Source organism: Polyergus mexicanus, unplaced genomic scaffold (assembly GCF_030449975.1).
Source record: "Polyergus mexicanus isolate NDT 795.1 unplaced genomic scaffold, iyPolMexi1.0 SCAF_4, whole genome shotgun sequence".
NCBI classification, from domain to species: Eukaryota; Metazoa; Arthropoda; class Insecta; order Hymenoptera; family Formicidae; genus Polyergus; species Polyergus mexicanus.
Window position 1 is genome coordinate 12,455,950 of NW_027223324.1, and position 23,776 is coordinate 12,479,725.

The 23,776-nt window shown below is 33.0% G+C and overlaps 1 protein-coding gene across 4 annotated transcripts in view; it reads left to right on the forward strand.

Moving 5' to 3' along the window:
- The window catches only part of LOC138932674 (uncharacterized), a 199,068-nt gene extending 192,722 nt beyond the window's left edge, over positions 1-6,346 (forward strand). For 3 of the 4 annotated variants that reach the window (XM_070294734.1, XM_070294735.1, XM_070294736.1), the window contains one exon: positions 562-6,346. In XM_070294734.1, the coding sequence (XP_070150835.1) occupies positions 562-796 (235 nt within the window). In that variant the 3' untranslated portion in view covers positions 797-6,346. The remainder of the gene's footprint in view (positions 1-561) is intronic. The other variant, XM_070294738.1, reaches the window with a different exon arrangement.
- Positions 6,347-23,776: the final 17,430 nt, after the last annotated feature.

Here is a 23,776-nt window from a genome sequence, read left to right on the forward strand (position 1 = left end):
AGCATTTATTAGCAAGCCAACAGCCAATTAAATCTATCCCGCATAGCTTACTGCGTAGCTGCGGTTCAATATTCTTCTTGTTAACTTAGTTAAAGAATATTGATACTTTTATGTGCTGGACATTAATATGTTAAGTGGTACTACTTCAATTTCTCAGACATCTTTCTTCTCATTCCCCTTTCTTTTTATTCTGTATTATTAAATATATAATTCTAATTTTCATAACACACGCACGATATGATAGACGATTGTATAGAAAAATATTTTGAAAAATCCATATCAACACAACCTGCAATCATCTGCAAATTATCTTTAAGAAAAAATATATTTTACTATGAGTCGTTTATATGCGGTTTTTCTTTTTGACAAGAAATCATATATGTTAATTATAATGTAGCCAATTATCACCATTTATGCTTGACGAGTCTATTAGTCGCGATTGTGTGTTTAGCTTTTATACTACGAGCTCAGTTATTCTGATCGGTTTAATCCGCACGTGCGGTTGCTGGTAATCATTTGTCTAACTGTAACAATTTTCTCGTTCCTCCCCTATTTTTCTAGAAGTCGTAAATTGAATATGCAATTGGAAAATGCGATACAAGAGGCGATGGCGGAACTGGACAAGATGACGGAGACCTCCAGCGACCAAAAAGACATGAAAAAGTCATCCAAAGTGACATCGTTGCCGGCAACCAGTTCGAAGAGTATCAATGGCGCCGGCAAATCGGAGGCCAAGAGATCGTCGAAGAGAGCCGTCATGGACCATGCCAAAACCGAACAGAAACAATGCCGGTGATCCGTGTTGATCATGGTTGTTTAACGTGTCAGTGCAAACATCCGCGCGATCGACAATACATTTGTCGTAAATCGCAAAGTATCGAAGATCTTCGCGCGGAAATGTAATTTTTAGCCAGCTTTTCGTTTAATAAATTATTAATAAATTCATATAAATTGTACACGCCCTATAAATTACCGATACACTTCACATTTGCTTCACAACTGACAATTTATTAATTTGATAGAAATAATTGCGACATAATTTTGAAGGGTCAATCCAGCGCGTCTTAATTTAATTGCAGTAAGTTTTATTACACACATAACGATTCTAACGTGACAAATTAAGTAAGATGGTGCAAAAGTACGTGATGCTAACGCTACATTGATACGTGATATAAATGACGCAAAAATATTCTTTAAAAGAATCACCTTGAAAGTACGAATACATACAGTCATATATATCTCGGTGATTGTTCTCTGTGATTTGCTACATTCGAACAATCGAAATTCTTTTTAGAATCATTATAAGAATTTCATCTCTTGGAGCAAAAAGAAGATTGTACAATCCTATCTCTAAACATTTTAAAACTTTTTCCCATTCCTATATATACATATTACGCTTGAGGACGCTCACAGCATCGTATGATTATGCGAGAAGCGTCTCCGATAATATAATCAAAAATTTTGTCTATAATTTATTAAATTGAAAGAAATGTTTTTGACGGATGCAGAAACGATGGCCATGAGAATGCAACGCTAAACATAGAATTGTATTATAACAGTCTCATATAACAGTGACAAGCATTTTTCTCTTTTTTTTCTATAAATTTATTGACAAAGCCTAAGTAATATCTGCTGTAACATCTTTTAGCGCATTCTGTTTTGTGACGAACGGCATCTGTTTAATAAAGGCAAATAATCAGGCATTGGTAAAATTGCAGTTTTGTGTAATTAAAATAATGAAATTATATATATACACATATGCGACAAATATTACGGCCAATTCATACAAAATAGGCCTACAACATGCATTCTCTCTTAGATTATTTACTCTAATACTAAATATCTATATAACTACGTACAGAAAGTAAAATGTTGAAAGCGATAGTTTTTCACAGATGTCTTTGGATTTGGTAGAAGGAGATGACATTTATCATAAGCGAATAATTTGTCACACAATTATTTTAATTGATGAACATTCGTCTATAGATAGATTCCATTATCGAAGTAATAGAAAAGACGATGTTTCAAATGCAAACTTTCTATGATTGATATATATTATACAACAATCTCTCTTTCCCGATTACTACGTGGTTTTTACAATTTACACGTGCCATTTGAAGGCATGGATGTTTCCTGAAAATATGTATTTGCCCATATATTTGGGCGATCGTGTAAGCAAACGTGTATAGGTTTAAAAAGATATTTTTGCGAACAAATCTTCATTACACTATCCATAGAGAGTAATGCATTTTTTTAGAAGGCTATATACAGAGTGTGAATAATTGTTTTAAACCGTGACAACATCGGCTACAGGCTCGTTGAACCATTTTTAATCTACGTCTGCAGAGACATTCTTGATCTGCGCGATCATCTTTTTAACAAAATGTTCCTCGAACGATATTAACCTGGCACAAGCTGCAATTAAATAATTTTACGGGTCGATTTTGTATAGTATATAATAGCGAAGCAATCCGCTGCAAAATGTGGTTTCCAGGTATTTTTTAACAAGTGCACATGCGAGCAATTGACATTTAACGTCGTTTTAAATATTCAGATTTTTCAGAGCATATATAACAAATTTATAGATATTTAGATTATTTAAACGAAAAGAGATTACATATAGCTAATGGTTAAATAAAACGAAACGAAATTTTGAGGTAAGACTTAAAATACACCGTCAATATTTAGGAAAATGCAATTCGATTTTTATTTCAAGGATAAGATCTACGATATAAACGCTGAATTTTTCAAGTTGAGGTAAAAATCACAAGCTTATTTTTATTGAAATAATTTTGACGCGTTCGGAAATGTACAATAGACAATAAAGAAGATGCAAGTATCAAAAATTATTGTACGATTCTTAATTTGCGTTTTTTGCGATTTGTGACTTTGATTTCTTCGAAAAATGCGCATAAATCACGATCGATCTTGAGAAATGTTGCTATAATTGCATTGGCTGTATAACTTGCAATTAGCTATAAAACGGGTCCGTACAGATTTACTGTTATATTATATTTAATCTGTAAATATGTCAAATATGACGATAAACATCTTAATAATGGATAAATGCAGATATATATGTAAGAAAGGCCAACAGTGTAACAAGTTTACAAATAAATTATCGTTAACAAGAATGCGTATGCGACGAGTCTGTAAGCTTAAATTTGCCTCTGATTGTGAGATTAAATCGGAGCTACTGTATATCAAAAGATAACTGCTTGATGTCACCATATATATCCAAGAGGAATTATAAATCTTTCACGAAGATTGTTTCTCGGTTCAAACAAAATCTTGTCTAAAACGGTTTGTTGTCTTAAAAATGTTTTCTGTTTCTTTTTAAACCAGAAAGTAGCCTGAGTCATGTCTTTTACTTCGAGATAATAATTTTTATGTATCAAAAAATATTTGTAAATAGTCTTATCATACTTAAATATAAAATATTAATCTTTTTACTTGTTGTTTTTCGTAATTGTAAAATTTAAAGTACACTCCGTGTATAACTTATAAAATATGAATAAAACAAGGAACATATGATAAAATTTTCTCGTGTTTGTGACTTGGGCCATTTTCATAATCACAGATATCATATACCGTAAAGCTTGTGGAGATTTTACGAGCAGTTGTTTTCCCGGTGCGCATCTCTATTTAAGGACAATTATATCAAAATAAATCAAAAGATTTCGCGATATCACATATTACTCACTAAGTTTCATAAAGAAATTGACAGCGGAGAATCGTATTCTCGTTTCCTGCGATACGGTTCGTAACGTTTCATCTTGACCAAGCGCGTTGCAACGCAACGTTTCATTTGATGAATGGCGAAAAACATATCATCGGCCGCGAACGACAATTCTTCGAAATCCGCATGTTTTCAGCAAAACATATTGTACGAAAATAAAAAAAAAAGATGATAGAGAGAATTTAAAGAATACGTAAATGGCTGGCATCGCTGTACATACACATACATACACACGCAAATACACACACCCACACACATATAACGGGACCGTTAAGAGTTAAGACATTTTTAATTTTTTATTCAATTTCTCTCGCTCCAACTGGCGTTTCAAATGATTCGTAGTTTAATAGTTGAGGGCCGCTTTTATATAACTCAACAAAATTACAGAATTTTTTTTTTGTAAATTGAATTTTACTAATTAATTTTATAATTTTTATAGCAATTTAATTATTGTTTATCATATTTACAATACATATAAAGTATTATAACAAATTTCGATGGGTTTCGCAGTAAAGTTATCTATAATCACATATTTTTCAATAAAGATATTTACGGAGATAATTGAAAAAAAAAATGTATTTCTTATAAAAATTTTTAATTTTTATACATGCTGATTTGTGTATAAAAAAAAACGGTCCTCAATTCGGTGTGAGATTTTGCTATTTTTTTTTTCTCTGGAATCGATATAAACCAGTTTGCCGAGAGTACTTGTCCCTTCGCTCTCTCGAGCATGCAATGCGAGAGAGTGTGACCGTAGTTTAAAAAGAAACCAGTGAAAACTTACCTCAGTGACATATACGCAAGAATCAAACGTCTTAAAAAGAATCGAGAATATATACTGTAGTGCCGATGCTCTTTGTATATTTTCCATGATATTGTAAATAGATATATACATATATATATTTACGCGCCTTAATAATAATCACGCCGTGCGAGATGAGCAGTCGACGAGTATGATTGTTTAATGCTAAATGCGAATGTTGGCGAATGAAGGTATTAATTATTACACGAGCTGTCGAGTGAACGATTTTAGGCGTTAATAATGCATCTCCATCAACAGCGAACATTGTGGCTTCTAATTATTTAAAATGTCGCGAAAGACGACTGGGAAAGGAGAAAAAGAAATATTTATAGGGCTATTTTATAAGAACATTCTTTACGGGTCGTTACATGATGTAAGTAGAGTACGTTTAATATATGCCACATTTTTTCATACAACGCCATGAAGTGAAAGTAAAAGGAAAGAAGTAGCTCTTAAATTGATGTTTTATGCAACTAAATAAAAAACTTGTCTCATATGTTTATTATTAACTTTTTCACCTAACGTGAAATTATTTTGATCAAAAATAAATCTTTTATGGGCAAACTTCTTCCTCGATGGCTCAGTCAGCTCGGATATTGCAAGTTTTAACGAAGGGCCTACATCGTTGAAAATCGTTGTGTCGCATCGACTGAACGAAGAATTGTGACATAGTGTAAGGAGATAGTTGACAGTTTAATCGAACGGACGACATTAGGTGTGCGCGCGCGGCGAATCTTTTGGAGAATTATATACCGATAGTTATTAGAGCGTGAAATAAAATTCACGAGATTTTTCGGCAGATATATTTATTGCTATTATTATTTATATCAAAAGTAGAGTATTTACGGAGCGGTTTCGTTCGCTTGTTGTGTTTTGAGAGAGATATAACGAAGAAACGAGAGAATAAGCAGGCCATTTTTGTCCCCTGTAACGGAATGTACAGAGTGCGTGTGCGCGCAAAAATGTATATGACGAAACGCAGCGTGTGTGAAAAAGTCGAAACAAAGAAGGAAACGGAATCCTTTTAGCGAACGGACGCGATTGTAAGTGGCACCAAAAAGAAAGAAAAAAGGAAATGAAACGGTCTTATTAGTAACGACAGACGACTTATCGTGATTGAAATTACTGGTTAATAAATTTAGGAGAAACGCGACGAATGCACTTTCGATGTACATTATAAATATTGCAGATAACATAGTTATATATATATATATATATATATATATATATATATATATATATATATATATCTATATATACGTATATATTATATCAATCGTCAGTGGTATTACAATAAGAGATGATAATTTTATATTTACAAGATAGAGAGATCATTAAATCTCTCTAAATAAGTGTAATATACATATGTACACGATTCCTTCCCCAATTCCTCCCCACACCCGAATTCCGTACTAGGACAAATTAGCAAAAACTATCTTATTTAATATTTGGCATAATATTTATATATATAAATATAAATATATAAATATAAATATATATAAATATATAAATATAAATACAAATATATATAAGAATATATATATATATATATATATATATATATATATATATATACATACATGAGAGATAGAACATAAAGTAAAGAAAAAGATAGTCTCGGAAAGAGCAATATTTGCCAGATCCGAGAAAAAGTATGAAGCTATGTGATCCACTACTACTAGTAGCTTTTAGATGTAAAGACTTATACTTTATTTTGTAAATTTTGTTTATACAATGTTTGACCGTTCACGCATAATACTATTGTATGTGAAACTAAGTTAATAAATCATTAACATGTGAAGTTGAATCCTGTGTAGTCTATTTCGTTGGCAATTTCGTGATAAATAAACTTATACTCTGAGAGAGAGATGATTCTCTTTTTGAATTTAATAATAAACAAGATATTCTGTATTATAATATATTTTACGAGTTTTCAATTATTCGCGTCGCAGCTTTCGATGAAAGCTTACAATATTATTCATTTGATGAGATCTTTTTTCTGTTATATAATTTACCATAATTCAACAACTTTTCTATTCAATTTACAAGAAATTATATTATATTTTATTATTTTTATTATATTGTTTTTCATTATGAAGTGTTTATTCAGGTAGAAATGCTTTAAAAAGATATTTATTTAATACAAACGATTATTGCTTTTAATGGAATTAATTAATTTTATGTTTGTCACGCGTACGGTAATCTAAATTTAGTACCGATAGTCAGAATAGTAGTATACTAAATGTTATTAACCCTTTTGTTTAATTATACGGATTTATTCGTTTGTTTCCTGGTATGCCGATATGTAAAAGCATTTATGAAATGGGCGTGTAAAATAATTTTAATTAAAATAATTAATTTTTTTCATATATAGACAGGAGAACAATACCATCTATTGAGAGGTGGTTAAACTTACTGAGGGTTAATTTGAATAATCGATTTATATCAAATTTCGTGTTATTTTTGCGATAGAAACAATCTTGTAACATTTAGAGAATGTATGTTATGTAAAATATATTATTGAAAATGTGTGTGCTCTCAACATTAAAAAAAGAAAAAAATTAAATCGGAAAAGGATAATATATATAAAAAAGTTGCCGACGCAGTATCTATTTTAGTGACAAAGATAGATGTCGGGATCATCCTTGTTAGAGCGATGTTAGAATCAACATCAGAAACTCTAATATTGATTTTAAAAAAGACAATTTATATATAAATATAGAAAATTCTTGTTTATGTGTACGAAAATCAAGAAGAGGAAAGAAAATGAAGAATTCAATTTCCGTATTTATAATTTTACATACATTTATTGATAATTTTAAGACTCTTTTAATTGAACTGTATAATGAGATCTACTTGCGAAAAATGTAGCAACATGTATTCTTTTTTCTCGATTTATTAAAATCACGTAAATTCTTCTCGGGATGCGAAAGTTTAAAAGAGAAAAATAATAATAATGAATTATGAAATTTTCATCTTACAAATGTGAAATAAAGATAAATTTTATTCTTCAATTTTAGATTAACGTTAAATTCATTATTTGTACAATCTTTTATATTTTTATTAATCTTGCGCGTGTCAAAAAAAAAACGACTTCATACACATACATCGTCACTCGGAAGAAGGTAACTTCAATTGCTAAATAACACATATTGATTTTCAATCGAATAGTATTTCAAAGGTTTAACGATCAGCCTTTTGTGAAATTTCTCTCGCATCAGGCTATCGTTTTCATGCGTCATAGTATCGGCAGCTTTCTCTTATTGTTAGTCGCACGGCTTCGAGGATATAAGAGTAAATCGATCGCTCTCGTATACGGAAAAGAAAAACCTCGGGCTGAGATTGTCTGTATGAACCTGACGGCTGTATAGATTGGCACTGAAATGATCGCGTTGCCTCGCAGGCACAGCGTCGCGATGCAGCAGCCGATTCTGAAACACGCGAAACGAACGAGATGCGTTTTCCGTTGCTTATTTTCCTCTCGAGAACGTACCCGAGCGTGTGCTCGTATAAGAATACGTCCATATGCACGAACGTGTACCAGGATCCATTCTTTTGCCAATTTGATCAATTTTACAAGGATAAAAACTGATATAATTTCGATAAATTCTCCATTGTACTTGTGTAGACACAATGAAAAAGTATCTTGCATACTAATTATTTTGTTGTTATTATACACAAATGTAATAAGTATTTTCCTTCATCGAAATATATGCTTTAATGAAATATGAATTCGAAATTTTATTAATTTGATGCTTGCCGATATACAACCCCATATTTAAAGAAATGCTGGTAACAAGACACGTATAAAATCCCGAAAGGATCTGACGTATATGTATATCTGTAAAAGTCTTTAACGCAAACTACGCTAGTTACGCTACTACGAGGCTATAGCCTTTGTTTCGGGAACCTTAATAAGAACCTATTGTGACTCACTAAGGCCGTCCCTGTGCACACCCCATAACGTATGGCACGTACAATCGATAGCTCACTCATCCGGCGCTAAAAGGGTTAATGATGCCTGCCATGCGTAAATGGCGCTCATGGCATCGGACAAATGAAACGTAATGAGCGGATCGTGCACGGCGGCGTGTCAGAATCGCGAGATTCGTAATAATACCCTATCTAGGACCGGCACTCCACTGTAGAGACATATCGTGCCGAGGGCGTGAAATCGTACAATACGATTAGCGGCTACGTTGCATCTTTTGCTGCGCGCATACGAAGTGTCTCGGCAAGATACGATCGGCATAATATGAACTTTCTTCTAAGCGATCCCGGATGTAATTATATATTTATTTCAAAAACACATATTTATTTCATATTTTATAAATGAAAAATTTTTTTAAATGAAAAAAATCTTTGTCACGCAATATCTGCCAGTATTAAAATCTAAGAAATAAGCTTATGCAGCTCAGCTTAGATTTGTCAATAAAATATTTCTATTGACATATATTTTTGACAAAATATATTTTTTGATATTGATCAAAGAACCAAATAAAAAGTGCTAGCAAAATTGCTAGTTAATTGTCTGGAGATCGTAAAAAAATTAGAGAAAAACCGATCTTCCTGTTTAAAAATAAATTTTAAACTTATTGTTAGATCAATATTCGCTATACATGCGATCTCACACGTCATTAGTGCATCCGATATACACTTTTATATAAAGTGTCTATTTCCGCGTACGAAATCGACGCGAGAATAATTCACAAAGTACACTATTGAGAAGTATCGATTCGCTAGCTCGTTTCTACAGATATGTCACGGTAGACATTAGTTGCAAAGACGGATAAAGTGCTATTTTAATATCCGAGTCGCAGAAAAAGTCTCTTTATGTTTAAGTTGAAATATACATTTGATTATCCTATTATATAATCGTTGTTTATTAAAGTAATGATATGATTAAATAAATATTCACGAAGAGAAAATCAATGAGAGCTTCAGTTTCAGCGAAAAAATTGAGGTGTTCTGACTATTTTAATACCTCTGAAAATAAAATATTAAAATACGAATAAAGAGATTGGAAAAAATATCACATATTATAATTCTTGTGCGAGGTGAAAAATCTGTTTATTTCATAATTATTTATAAACATTTTAGTAAAATCAATTAGAAAGAGAGAGAGAGAAATTAATATAGCTAGCTTTTTCTTTAATTTTATGATATCTTTTATTATAAATGAGAAAGATAATGGAAGAGGAAGTGTGTATATCATCATCTTAATATTTTTCAAGCCACTATTGATTATTCTATTTATTATTACCCATAGTACTTCGGAAATAATCCATCATTAAAACTATTCTAATGTCGCATTTATTCCTTACTCTTGATATTTAAGAGATTAGCTAGATTTATATCAATATACAATATATAATAAAGCAGATCTTGTTTATTTTGGGGGATCTATTATCTGGAATTAATAGAGAATTAAGGCAATATATCCTCTATACTAAAATTAATTTCACATGATCAGATCGTTGTGCAATTTGTAATTTATGTTCCATTTGCGCTTCATAATTAACGTTCTATTATGAAACACATTTTTACTAAAATTATATTAAATTATCTATTCGCTAATACTAAAAGATTTGCTACTATTTGTGAATGGTGAAACGAATATTATAGTCCATATGGGATAAAAATAATGCACGCATCATGTTTACGATACGCATTGTGCAGCTATGCTTTCGTGTTATTTGTTGGTTTCTATTCTAGTGAATCATATAGCGTATATGTTACACGCATACCGTATTTGATGGGTAATAAGTGGATAATCAGATTATATTAGATTAAAGTGTACTTCCGCTTCAATGATCGCGCGATTTAAAAGCATTAATTGTATGTCGCATGTCGTGCATTGTTCGAAAAAAATATCACATTACGATAGGAACGATTCGACAAATACGAAACGTATTTTGCATATTTGTTACGCGATTGTTTTTCGTATTCATATTTTCACTAAAAAAATCGATTTGCATAATTAGTCCTGTAATTTTATTTTTAATAATTTTTATATTTTATGATATATATATATATATATATATATATATATATATAATTTAATTTGATTAAATGACCAAAATAACTCGTGAAACTTGGTATATTGCAAGTAAAATCATACTCTTTGCAAGTGCACTCTATGGTGCATAGTAACTTCTATCGATTTACATGTTGGAGTTACAAAGTTCGCTAATTAGGTGCAACGATATTCTGTGTCAAACCAATACATGAGTTCATAAATATGTATTTGTGTTTAAACAGTTTCGCAATTCCACTATAACGCATACATTTAATGAAACAATGACCAATGTAAATTATACGCTCTTTTTTGTTCGCGATATGCTTAATAAGCTGAAATGGCGAAGTGAAATATACCGGTAGCATATATGAATGCGCGATAACCGTGAAACGACGTTAACGTGATCAATATTACGTTTCGAAATAGGCGTTGTATCGACGATGCGACGTTTCAGACCATCCCCTGTATGTACATATAACTGTAGGTGTTCATATGTGTTAGTTCCGTGAAGCCCCTTCGGAGCTGTCCGGTACGGTCCATCGTTTCCAACGCAGTTTGCCATTCCCGAGGGGACCAGTGATTTGATAAAGTCACACGGAAGTGGTCCGACACCAATTTGCAGTCGGTGTCTGTTTAATTGTTCACAGTAAAAGAACCAACTTCCCGTTTTTCCCTTCGGCAATTCGGCAATCTCTGTGATTCGATTCCGTTATTACAATGTCGCGACAAGATCAGAAAAGAAAAACGATCTACATATGTATCTTGTTTCCGAATAAATTCATTTTTCACAAATATATCTATGGAATAATTCACGTGTGATTCCAACTATTTTGTAAATAATGAATAGATTTAATTTTAATTCGTATTTTCGTCCACGATCATCGCGAGTAACATTATTACATCAATTAATAAGAAATTCTTTACCAGATATATATATATATATATATATATATATATATATATATATATATAATAATTTACTGAAAATTTATCAACGAATGTTTCGCATCCGATACTATCTTATCTCGCGCGGACTTTCGATGTCTTGCAACCCCTTGCTCAAAAAGAGAGTCGCGATTTATTCTGGAGATCTTAATGCGCAGCCCTTCGCGTTCGTTTTTGTCTCGGCGGCTTCCGTACATCGTTGGAATGTAAGGGCGCCGATTCGTCGTGTCGATTTTCGTTGCGCGGCAACGACGCGACTCTAAGCTTGTTACTACCTGCAGAACTTTGCTCTTTCAGGGAAGCAAATTACTTCATAAACGGAAGGTTGGGGTTGGGCGTATCTCAGGGCTTACACCGCGGCCGCGGCGCTAGTACAAGGTATCTAATGAATGTCGGAGAGAGGCGACGATATTGCACATCGCTATGGGGGTAGGTTTCTTTCGCTCGCACCTTTCTCAATTTATGCGTCTAGAGTGGTAACGAGGCCAGCCAGAGCTTGGTTGGTGGAAAGGTACCCTCGTCGGTGGAGAGAGCGGAAAAGATGGTGCCCTGACGATGAGAAGAAGGAACGAGAGACGAGGGTTTCAAAATGGCCGAGGTAACATCTCCAAGATGCTTTCGAATGGTTTGTATCTGGAGTACTGATTCAATGAGGAAGCAGTCGCGTGTAGTATATTTCTCGTAAGCAAAAGAGAGTGACTTTCGTCAGAGTAAAGTGATACATTGAAATTTTTATTTTCATTTTTAAACTAATGTTGAAACGATGGCAATCGACATTTTAATTTTTTTCCGCTTTGATTCGTCCTCTTCTTTTATCCTTTATTTTTTTTTATTAATAGAACAACATAGGCGCGCGCTACGCGCACGCTTTTTTTTACGGACATTTTCCAATTTTTTTTAACTTTTCTTTCTACATATAGATATATATAAATTTGAACTTTTTAATAATCCTTTTATAAAATTTAGTTTCACTAATTTTAAACAATTATCTTTATATATATATATAAAAATTTATATAAAACAATATATATATAAATCTAAACTCCTTTTATAAAATTTAATTTTATTAATATAAAAAAATTATCATTTTCTATATTTCAATATAACTTTATCTTTAATAACTTTTTTTATTTAACGACCTATAATATTATTAATTACCATTTTAATTAATATGTATATTAATAAGATTTTAAGTTAAATTAAACTTTAAATCTTCAAAGTATATATATTCATAATATATAAAAATATATATTTTTATAAATCTTAATATATATATATATAATAAAAAAAATTATTATAGATAAATTTATTCTGAAATATGAAAAGAAAGATAATTTTATTTATTATATAAATATATATATATATAATAAAAGCATAAAATATATTAAAAGAAAAGGATCTTTCTTTAATCCTTTAATTTATATCTTTGATGTATTTTTCAATTTATTTTTAAACATTGATTTTGTTATAATGCTTACAACAAAAATTGCGAAAAATCAAGTAATTATTTTAACTCATAATCGTTTTTCTAAAGATTTAAGATTGGTTATTCAGATTTGTAATATATGATCTCAATATATAAATGAAAAGAAAATGGAATAGATTTTACAGAAGAAATTAAAAATTACGAACAAATTAAAAATTTTCCATTTTCTATTATATTTGAAAAGAAAATACCTGGGAATTTAAAGGTCGATTGTAACTTAATCTTATTTTATTTAGAAATGATTTGGCCTGTAATAACGTGGTTACAATCTACATGCAATAAATTTGGATTATGTTAAATTTGAACACAATTGAATTGGAAAAGGTTTTCGGAGCTCGGTAATTGAATTAAGTCGGAAGTATTTTGCCGGGACGAGTATAGGACACCCGGAAATTTCGCGTGGTGGGTTCTAAAATTGCTTAATCTGGCGTTGCGCGCGATTGCCGTTTCGATGTTAAATGCGAACGCAGCATTCGGAAGTTTGGCCCTCGAATTGCGCGAGAGTCAATTGCCCCTTTTACCTTTCTTCTCTCTTCCTTCCCTTACGACCCGCACGAGTTCGATGGTAGACGGAAGTTGAATCGTCCGGTACGCTTAATACGAAAATTTCCGCCTGTGAGCGCGCGTACAAATCGAGAACATGCTGCGAATATATTCAAAACGTCTATCTTTTGAGAGTCCTTGATTCGTCTAAAGGTTTCAACAATCCTTTCTGAATTTGGAATCTGTTAGCCTGTTCGGCTAATTAATATGTACAGAGACCGAATTTTAGATGAACGGGGAACGCTTTAAATATTTTACGAGAGTACTCGAAGAAATTTTATATTATATATAATATCTTCTTCCTTAAATGCGTGTGTCACGAAAAAGATCGTTGTTTTCCTCATCCCTCATAATTAGGCATCATGCATTATAATTTCAATTAATTAAAATTTATACATTTATTATATGTGACGCGATCCGCGTTAAAACAAAGAGATGCCCCGTGAAATTCGCAAAGAATTATTGGTTTCAATTTCGCAAATGCTCCATCGTTCTGAATAAATTCCAATACTACGCGATGGCTAGCTATCGGCAATAATCCGGAAAATTCCACACGTGTGAGCGTGGAAATCACGATCGTGATGATGATATTTTGCAAAGAGCTTGGCTTTGCAAAATGGCTTTGACTTACGCCGTAATAATATATTTCCGGTATGCATAAAATGTAATATAGATGAAATATGAAAACATTGTTTCCTGCTATACGGTAGATCATATTGAAAAAGAACTTCAATAATTGAAAAAGTGAGTGAAGCTACAAATGTCAATCTTGTGTGTGATATTATAAAAATTCCGAAGAATAAAATTGTAATACTATATTTGTAATATTACAATACTGTATTTAAGTCTGTGGCATATAATTATCACGCTAAAATATCTCTTTTTACATTTGTACAAAAAACATAAAGGATATTTACAACCTATCTAACAAAATGCACATAATTATATAAATATTATCTATGATCTATCTAACAAAATGGATATAATTATATAAATATTATGTAAAATGCACATAATTTTACAATCAGTTATTTGCAACAGATATAAAACAGATTATTTAAAAGATTAGATATAAAAAAAAATTTATATAAGAAACAACCACCGTTTCATCGTGTACGGTATTTCAAGTTCTTCGCAGTGATTTTCTTACGCACAATCAGTGATATATCAAGTTTGTAATGCTTGTAATTTTCCCAAAAGTTCGGACTCTCGCGAACAGAAGCCCGCGAAAGCCAAGTACTTTGATTTCAGTCGATTTGAAGATACGGAGGCTGCAGTCACGAAGATATACGGATGCTATATACGCGAATGCTCCTTGATGTTAAGTGCAAACGCAGCGTTCGGAACTTTGGCCCTCAAACTACAGAAATCCCTCCAGCTACCGCTATCTTCTATAGTTTGAATACGCCGGTAGGAGAAAGGGATCGAATCGCCTTGTGCGCCCTTCTAATTTAGAAAATTCAAACCTGCGAAATGCAAACTCACAATCGCGGAGTCTCTTCAAAGGAATCGATATCGCTCGCGCGTCGTTAGAGCGCATATTAATTTTGGAATGAATAAACTTTAACGTAGCAATGGCACACAATCTTGACACAAGAATAATTCTTAACGTAAGAATCGCATTATTGAGTTTTATTGGAAATCGATTGTACTTTATTTTTTATATCAATTTATTCCACAATGATTTAATGCCATTTATACATTTTACAGTAGGGTTACGTGCCAATTTTACAGATATACATATACACTGCTCTTACAATATGCAACGGACGAATTGAATTGCAAATTAAAATTGAAAGAGTTATTCCGTGAAACCGGCTGTCCACATTAACCTCTGATTTACTAACAACTTTATCGTTGCAAAAATTATTGCATATTGATTAATTAATTTTTTAAATTTATTTCCGTTATTCTGTTGTGCCTTGCACTAATTTTAAAATTTTTGTCAATTATATATCAGACATATTTCCGTTTTACTTTTTTATTGAAAAAAGTAAAGATCGCATTACTATCAGTGAATTCGTCTGATTAAATATTGACTACTTCTCCTCGTCAAAAAATTCGATCTAAAATACTTTACGGACAATTTATGTATTATGTAATATATAACAAATATAACAAATTTTTATTCCTCGACTCATCGTTTATGTGTATTGTAATCATGATTAATCATTAATTAAAAGAATTTATAACTATTGAATAACACATTTATTTTTACTTATCAAGAAACAAACAATTTTTCTTTATTGCACGTTTTAAATTCCAAGAGATGCAATATATTCTAAACTTGATACGATGCTTTAATACCTTTATTTATTTATCAAAGAATATTCTTCTATAAATTATAATAGTTAGTTTACTTTTTTATATAAGCCATTGAGTTCGTTTGCACAGTACATTTCGTGCAATCTGTCCATTATAAAATGGATCATCTCGATATAATTACTAAATTATATGATTTCCGGTACATCCGCGGTCTCTCCCGCGAACCATCGAGGGTGTATGACCAATATTTAACAGCTATTATTGTCAAAGAGAATTTATCTTACCGTGCCGCGGGGACTTCCGGTCCCCTCAGGGCTACAGGATGTACATCGTACATGCACTACCACGCGCGCAAATTACGCGACAGCGGGTATCTGCTATTGATTTACCGGTAGCAGGTGCATGCAAACGGAATGAATTCTCGTCCGCCATATTATCAGGACGAATTTGCCTGCTCACGTGGCAGCGATCGTTGCGAACACGGCACGTTCAGACATTGAGACCACTTGTGTAAGCGCATCGGTCATTCTGTCGTTCTCATCTCCTTGTTTTACAATTGAATTACTTAACCCGAAAATACTAGCAAATACGATACACATTTAATAAAAATACATACATATTTAAGACGTATTATATTACAAAAACATCTGCAAATAATATTTAAAAGTTTCCAGTATTTTATCAACAGGTATATCTTTTGTATTATCAAAGTTTATTTCGTGCAATAAAATTGGTGGAAAAGTACTTTCCGATTTAAATGTTATAATCGCGTGATGATGCGAGTTGTGACACACTTCTGCCGACTCTGCTCAAATAGATTTGAACCTTAGATATATAATGCCTTCGATTACTGCCATGTAACAATGACAGTGCTATGAAATACAGAAACGTGATGTAACCATTACAGTAATTGCGACTATTGTCCCAAAGTAATGTCATTTGTCATCTCTGCCTGGATGCTGTTGTAGCGGCAATTATCAGTTCCTCAGTATTATTAAGAGGCGAAATGACATTGAGACACATACATACAATAGAGATGTTTGTTAAAAGATATATATATATATATATATATTAATTATTAAAACAATATTAATTGTTTTAAATCATAAAACTTTTAAAAGTAAAATTAAAAACAAGATTTATTACACATTACTTTTTTAATGCACAATATTGAGTTAGTAGTGATATATTTAATTTCTAACATTGCCGTATAAATTGATAAGGTAGAATTTGTCATATAATAAAATATGTAAAAACGTGATATAACATTTTTCATCAATAAAATTGATAAATTGGTTTTCTCCACACAATTATTATAACACTCGTTTATTACCGTTTAATAGTGTTCGTAATATTTAATAATTCTTTTTGATATATATATTTAATAATTCATTCTTGAATTTTTCTTTAAGACGTCATCGAATAATGAGAAAAAGAAGCCCAATATGCAAGTGGATATTGCCGGCTGAGACAATGCATCTGTTTGACGAAAACTGTACGTAACTGTATGGCTATGCATGCATACGGTTAGAGAGGGGCAAAAGAAGGAGAAGAGGGTATGTAGATGCTGAAACGACATTTGTATTTATATGTGTTTCTAAATCTCTCTCCTCGTTTCTCCGGGTCCTGAGAGAAAACCAGTCGACGCTCACGTGCCTGTTCAATGCCCGCCATCCGATAGATACACACGAAGCAGATTTCATTTTATTGAGATTGCCGTGTGACTGTGTGGTGCCCTCGCACCACATCAGTCGGATCTGTGTATCTATCTATACGGCTTGGGTCCGATCCGACTTTTATCTAGATTCAACGGCACGAAGCGCAGCGTTGCACTATTCATCAGCGTCGTATTTCGCATATTTCGCGATGGCTCGATTTTCGTCTTATCCATCTCCCATTAAACATATATATGAACCAGGGTTGGGAAAGTTACTTTATAAAAGTAACTCGTTACCGTTACCGTTATTTTTTCTAAAAAGGAACTCGTTACCGTTACAGTTACTAAAAAGTAACGAGTCGTTACAATTTCCGTTACTTTTTTACAATACAAACTAATAATTTATTTTGCATAAGAAAAACTTTTAAAAAATTGTAAGCAAGATTTCATTCAAGGTTTATTACAAAATAAATGATTAAATTTTATCGAAATTCTTTATTAATTTTTAATAAAATTTGTTGCTCCATAGTATCATCATTTAAATGCCCTCTTTGTGGTGTTAATACAGAGCCACCGATGCTAAACATTTTTTCTACAGATGCACTGCTTGGTAGAGCTGTATTATATTTAATAAAAAGTTTTTTAAGTTTTGGATAGTCGTTTAACATTTCTATATTACAATTATTTAATTTTAAAAACCGTTGCAATTCTTCTTGTTCAGATTCATTTTGCACCGTTTTTTGCTCAAAAATGAAAAAATCATCGCGATCGTCAGATTTTCCAGCTTTTGAAGAATTTTCAGTTGATCGGATTCCCAATAAATCCTTTAAGTAATTTTCAGCACGTTTTCTTTTTTCTCCGGTTAACCAGTTTAACTTAAATTTTGGATGTAAACATGCTGCTATTATTAATTCTTTTGTTTCAAATATCGTAAGAAATTTAAAATCAAATATAGTAAATTAAGCGACATTGTTTGTTTTATTGAAATTAATACTTTTGAATCAATAGTTTAAAATAAAATAATATTTTTCAATTAAATCCTTATTTAAAATTAAATAACATATGTATTAATCAAATTAATAAGTTACCTTTTATTTAAACCTTGCTGAATAGCTTCAACTAATGAATGGCAATCTATAAGGTCAGATTTATTGAGATTTTCTAATTTTCGTTGCAAGGTACTTAGAACTGGTAGTAAATGAGAGCTCTGCTTTTCCGAAAAGATAAAGCTCTCATTGGATATCGCGCGTCGCGTCATCGCACTGGTCTGCAAGAGCCATAAGTTGATCAATCACATTCAAGCATTTTTACAACATAATAAGAATGCTAATTGGTCGATTTGCTTACGGCTTTACGGTTAAGATAAAAATTTTATCACGCACAATAGCAAGAATAATATCTTAAATAAATCAAAAAATTTGAAAAAAGTAACGATAAAAGTAACTGTTAAATTCGTTACTCGTTACCGAAAAATGTAACGAAGTTACTTTTTCCGTTACAAATAAAATTTGTAACGCCATTACCGTTACAGTTACCGAAAAAAAGTAACTGTAACGGTAACGGCGTTACAAGTAACGCGTTACTTCCCAATCCTGATATGAACTCTCGTAATGCTTCATCTGTAAAGTAATAGAACGAGCCAAAAGGCGATTGTAATCGCTTATTGTTACAAATGCTCTCTCTCTCTCTCTCTCTCTCTCCTCTGCTTCTCTTACAAAAAATTATTATAAGTAAAATCAATGAAGATTTTTTTAACAATCTAGAGCAAAAGTCTTCAATGTTATCTAATATTAATTATTCGCTTGATACGTATTTTCCCCTACTCTATTAAAATAGTTCGAGATAATCCTCCTGGAATACGATTTAGCTTTAAATTAAGCCGCCATAGCCGTAATAAAAAGTAAAAAACATTTAAGGTTCATAAGTCTTTTTTGTGTTTTCTCCTGTTTCGCTTTTTACCGTTTTACCCAGTTATTCTCCCTCGAGTACACGCGTTGATGATAACGCAGTGGAAGAAGCATCACAGCCGCCATCGTGCACGTCGTCTGGGATGGAAAAACTGATTTATTGCTTCGTAGCGTCAAACTATCGACTACTGTAAGAAATATACGAGTAAGCCGAAGGCTGCCGCACGATATATCTAGGAAAACGCGCGATGATGTTAGCGGTGAGATGCCGACCGCCTGAAAAACTTGAATGAGCCGTCGACTTTAATAAGGCATCGTAATTCACGTAGTTTTCTAAAAGCTTAAGGACATCATCGCTAATAAAGACTGACGTCGCGATGGCGATCGTATCGTAATTTCGTGAAAACCGTGCGGAGGATAAATTCTCGTCTCCAATCTACTGGATTCGAAAAGCAATACTCGTAGGATCGAATACTTTATTCCGGGAGTTACGACTGGGCCATTCAGGAATCTCATACTTTATTGATTTACGTCGAACCGTCTCGTCTGTCATTTCGTCCTACGTCGGTATCTCCGCAACGGAGGAGCTATTTCAGAGCAAGATATGTCATCAAAAGTATACTGCCCTAATGCATGAACTCCGGTCCCTACAATCTCACTCATGTCACCGGGACATCAGTCTTGTCATGCAAACATGAGGTACTCGATTTCATTCTTGTCCTATATGTAGCTGGGGCTATCAAGTAGGGCTGACAGATAAACGACGGAGCTTCTTGACCGGTTGAAAGGGAGGCTATATGTGCATTATTGAGAAATATATGTGCGTAAGATAAAAATAGTTTTATATAAAAAAGCAGGAGAGTGTAGAAGGCTTTTATTTTATCATTCTTTTGAATTTTTCATTTGTAATCTTTTTTAGAGAATTTGTGTAAATTACGCGGAAAGCAAGCGGGATGAGAAAAGCGTTTAACTTTAAATTACACGTGCAAAGGTGTTCTCCACCTCAGGGATCTCTTTACCGCTTCCGAGTGTATTAGCAAGTAAATGAATTAGTATTCTCGTTACGAGGCCACGTTAACAAGAGGCAGTTTTTGTTCTCGTAAAAACGACCGGCGGAAGAAAGTCAACAAAGATTTTATTCGCGTCCTGGCTCGATGCCAGAGTGATCGATGAAGGCCAATATTAATTGCACCGATGGAGGGATGAAGTCCGGCTGGCTGTTTAACGATGTAAAACCAGGGACCTCGCAAAAACGTTGGATACGATGAAGTGAGATTACGATTAAATAAGCCACGTCATAAACCGTAACGGATTCGCAAAGTTACCAATTTCGCAGTAGTACGATGCATTAAAGGTCAGACATACACAAAGTTTTAAGATTTAAGTAAGTAAGCATTTTTGAAATACGAAATAAAAATAAGGGCAACTTAAATTTTTCATAGCGTAAGACGCAGTGAATGACACGTTTGAGAAAGATTATCAAAGTAGCAGTTAAGAGAATAAAAGAAAATAGAATTCTATAATATTTTACGAGAGAAATTAAAAGTAACAAGAATGTAATGGTTGACATTTTTTTTATAAATACAATAATTGTTATAAATGTTATTAATAGTATATGAGAAAATACTTTAATAGAAAATAATTTGATAGATATCATCATCAAGGGTGACAACTATCAATTCTATCATTTGAAGATATCAATCAAATTGGACGATCAATCAATAAACGATAAAGCGAGCAATCGTTTATGAAAATTGATGGCTGTCAATGAGAAAAAGAGATTCGGAAGTCGCTCAGCTCTGATTTATAACTTTAGAACAATACAGCGTAGTATCATTAACTGCGGACAACCTGTGGACAACAAGTAAAACTGGAGCAATTTTGATATCACAGTGACACGTCATTTCATGCAATATAAAGAAGCTGTGATATAGTTTGTATATAGCCATCCTCGTTCTCTCTCTTGTCAGATTTTGACTGACATTTGCGTGAATGCAATATTGTAAACGAATGCAATACTGTGAAAATAATGGCGTTGTCACAAAGATTGCTTTATATAATTGTTTTTATATTTCCTAAATAATTATTTGATTATACAAAAATTACTCAAGTTAACAAACGCTTTTTATTTAATATTATGACGTTTCTTGTTGAAAGCTCTTTCTGAAGTAATTTCTATTTCTCCAATATTTATAATACTTGTGCACACTATCGCATTTTTTCCAATCGATAATTTATAAATTAAGTTATCAAAAATAATTAAATAACAATTAAAATTAGACTTTTATCAAAGTTTTCTTACAATTAGCTGAGTAATAAGATTTTGTTATTTATTTCTATTTTTGAAAATGCTCAAAAAATCTTTCCTTTTCAAACATTTATCAGCTTAAACATATCATCTTTATAAATGTTGTTGGCAGTTTTTAATAAAAATTATCGCAAGTAAATGTAATAAATGTAGTAAATGCATCTATAATCAAATATACTCGGTAGATCCAATTGATATAATCTACCAAGAAATTCATGAAGCGATCTCTAGAGATAGTACCAGGTAGCCTCGTAATGCGTAGTTCATTCATAATCCGCTTTTAAACGTAATGGGGTATTTAAGATCACTCAAAAGTCATTTGCAGTAAAAAAGAGACGACATTAAAGGGGGTTAAGCCCCGTGGTGCGCCTAGAGGGTAGAGGGACTCTGGACGGTAGGTGGTTAACGAAACACGGAGGGTGTCAAGAAACAGTGGCCGCGTGTGATTGCACAGAGAATGGAACGAACGCAACTAGGCACATAATGGCGCTGCAAAGGCAAAGAAAACGTACGCTCCGTTGAAGCGATCTTTTTATTTTACACCGACGGCAAGATTAAAGATAGAGTAAGATTTACTCGCAAAAAAAACGTGGAGCGTTTCGAGAATTTTTTCTTTCTTTTTTTTTTTTTTACTCTCGATCAAAGCCGACAGGTACATGTAAATTGTTCGTTAAATTGCGGAAGTCGGGTATCCGATTGCCGCCATCTCTCGGAGCTCCTTTGTCTATTGGATTATAGAAAATCCAATAGGAAAGAAGAATATTCTGCGTTCCGTTCTTTCGCGATACTTGAGTCCTCGCAAATGGAAACGAGAGCGAGATCAAGAATAATCGATTATTCGAGAAACCGAGATCATATGTTCTTTCAGCTAAACGCGTATTGCATTATCAAATCTATATCGAATGTAATATTTTACTATGAAGAAAGCGTACGTATTTTTTAATCATAACTACTATTAGCGCATTAATATTGTAAATTTTTTTAGATACGAAATTTAACGAGATACAGCGCCATTTTAAATCATTTATAGGCACTTTACGACGAGATGATATCAAGTTTATCGTACGCTTGGGGATTCATCCGGGGATTTTCCGGTACTTTAAAATATCCTAGATACCAATCTCTTACATTTTATTTGCTCGAACGTAGGAAGACTTGGCAATCCCTCTTGGACAAGCGTCAGGGCTTAGATCGTGAAGATTACGTCTAGATGGTAGTCGATATTCAATCGATTGTTAAATCATTTTATTGTGCTTTTTTTTCTTAATAAAATCGACGGCAACTAATCGCGTACATCGAAATACGGCGACGCGGTGTCGAAATCCCATCGGACAACCCTCTGGTCGAAAGTTACGCGGGGCGATTAGAGATTAGAGTTTGCCGTAACGCGCGCTTCGAATCCTTTCGAGCGAGCCGCCTTCGCAATCCCACGACGCCACGGAGGCGAGAAAGTAAATCGCCCATTAAAGCGCGGAGAGCCCCAAGTGTCACGACTTCGCCGGTAGCGGCGAGGAGATCGTAGAGAGAGTACAAGTTTGGCTAATCAAGGGAAACGGTTGGGTGATTACTAAACGGGCGTGGAACTAATTTTGCAGACGGTGAGATACCGCCGAGTTTTCTCTCCCTCTCTCGTACGTCCGTACGCCCTTCCAGCCTCGAATCCGATAACGAGTCGATACCTTACCGCGCCGCCGGTTACACCCATGTTTAACTTTGTCTTTTGATCGGCAAACAACCGGCAGAGCCGGGCAATTAATGAAAAACATCGCGATCCAGCGTGAGTATACCCTTCCTCTTCCAAGTCCTCTTTCTTCTGTGTATATATATGGGAGTGTTACGAACGGCAATCGCGTGATTGATCGTCGCGCAGCGGCCAATTTGTCTTTTAAAGGGTCCGTTAATTAAAGGAAGGCTCCTTTTTACGTTACGGAGATAATAACGACGAGTGTACAGACAGACAGGTCTTTATTGGAATAAGAAGAATCGATGTTGCCGATAAGATGGAGTAGAGAGCGCGTAATAGTAGCGATAAAAAAAAGTATTGCACGAATGATAAAATATTATAATAAACGGCAAAATATTTATAATGTTATCAAAAATGTTTT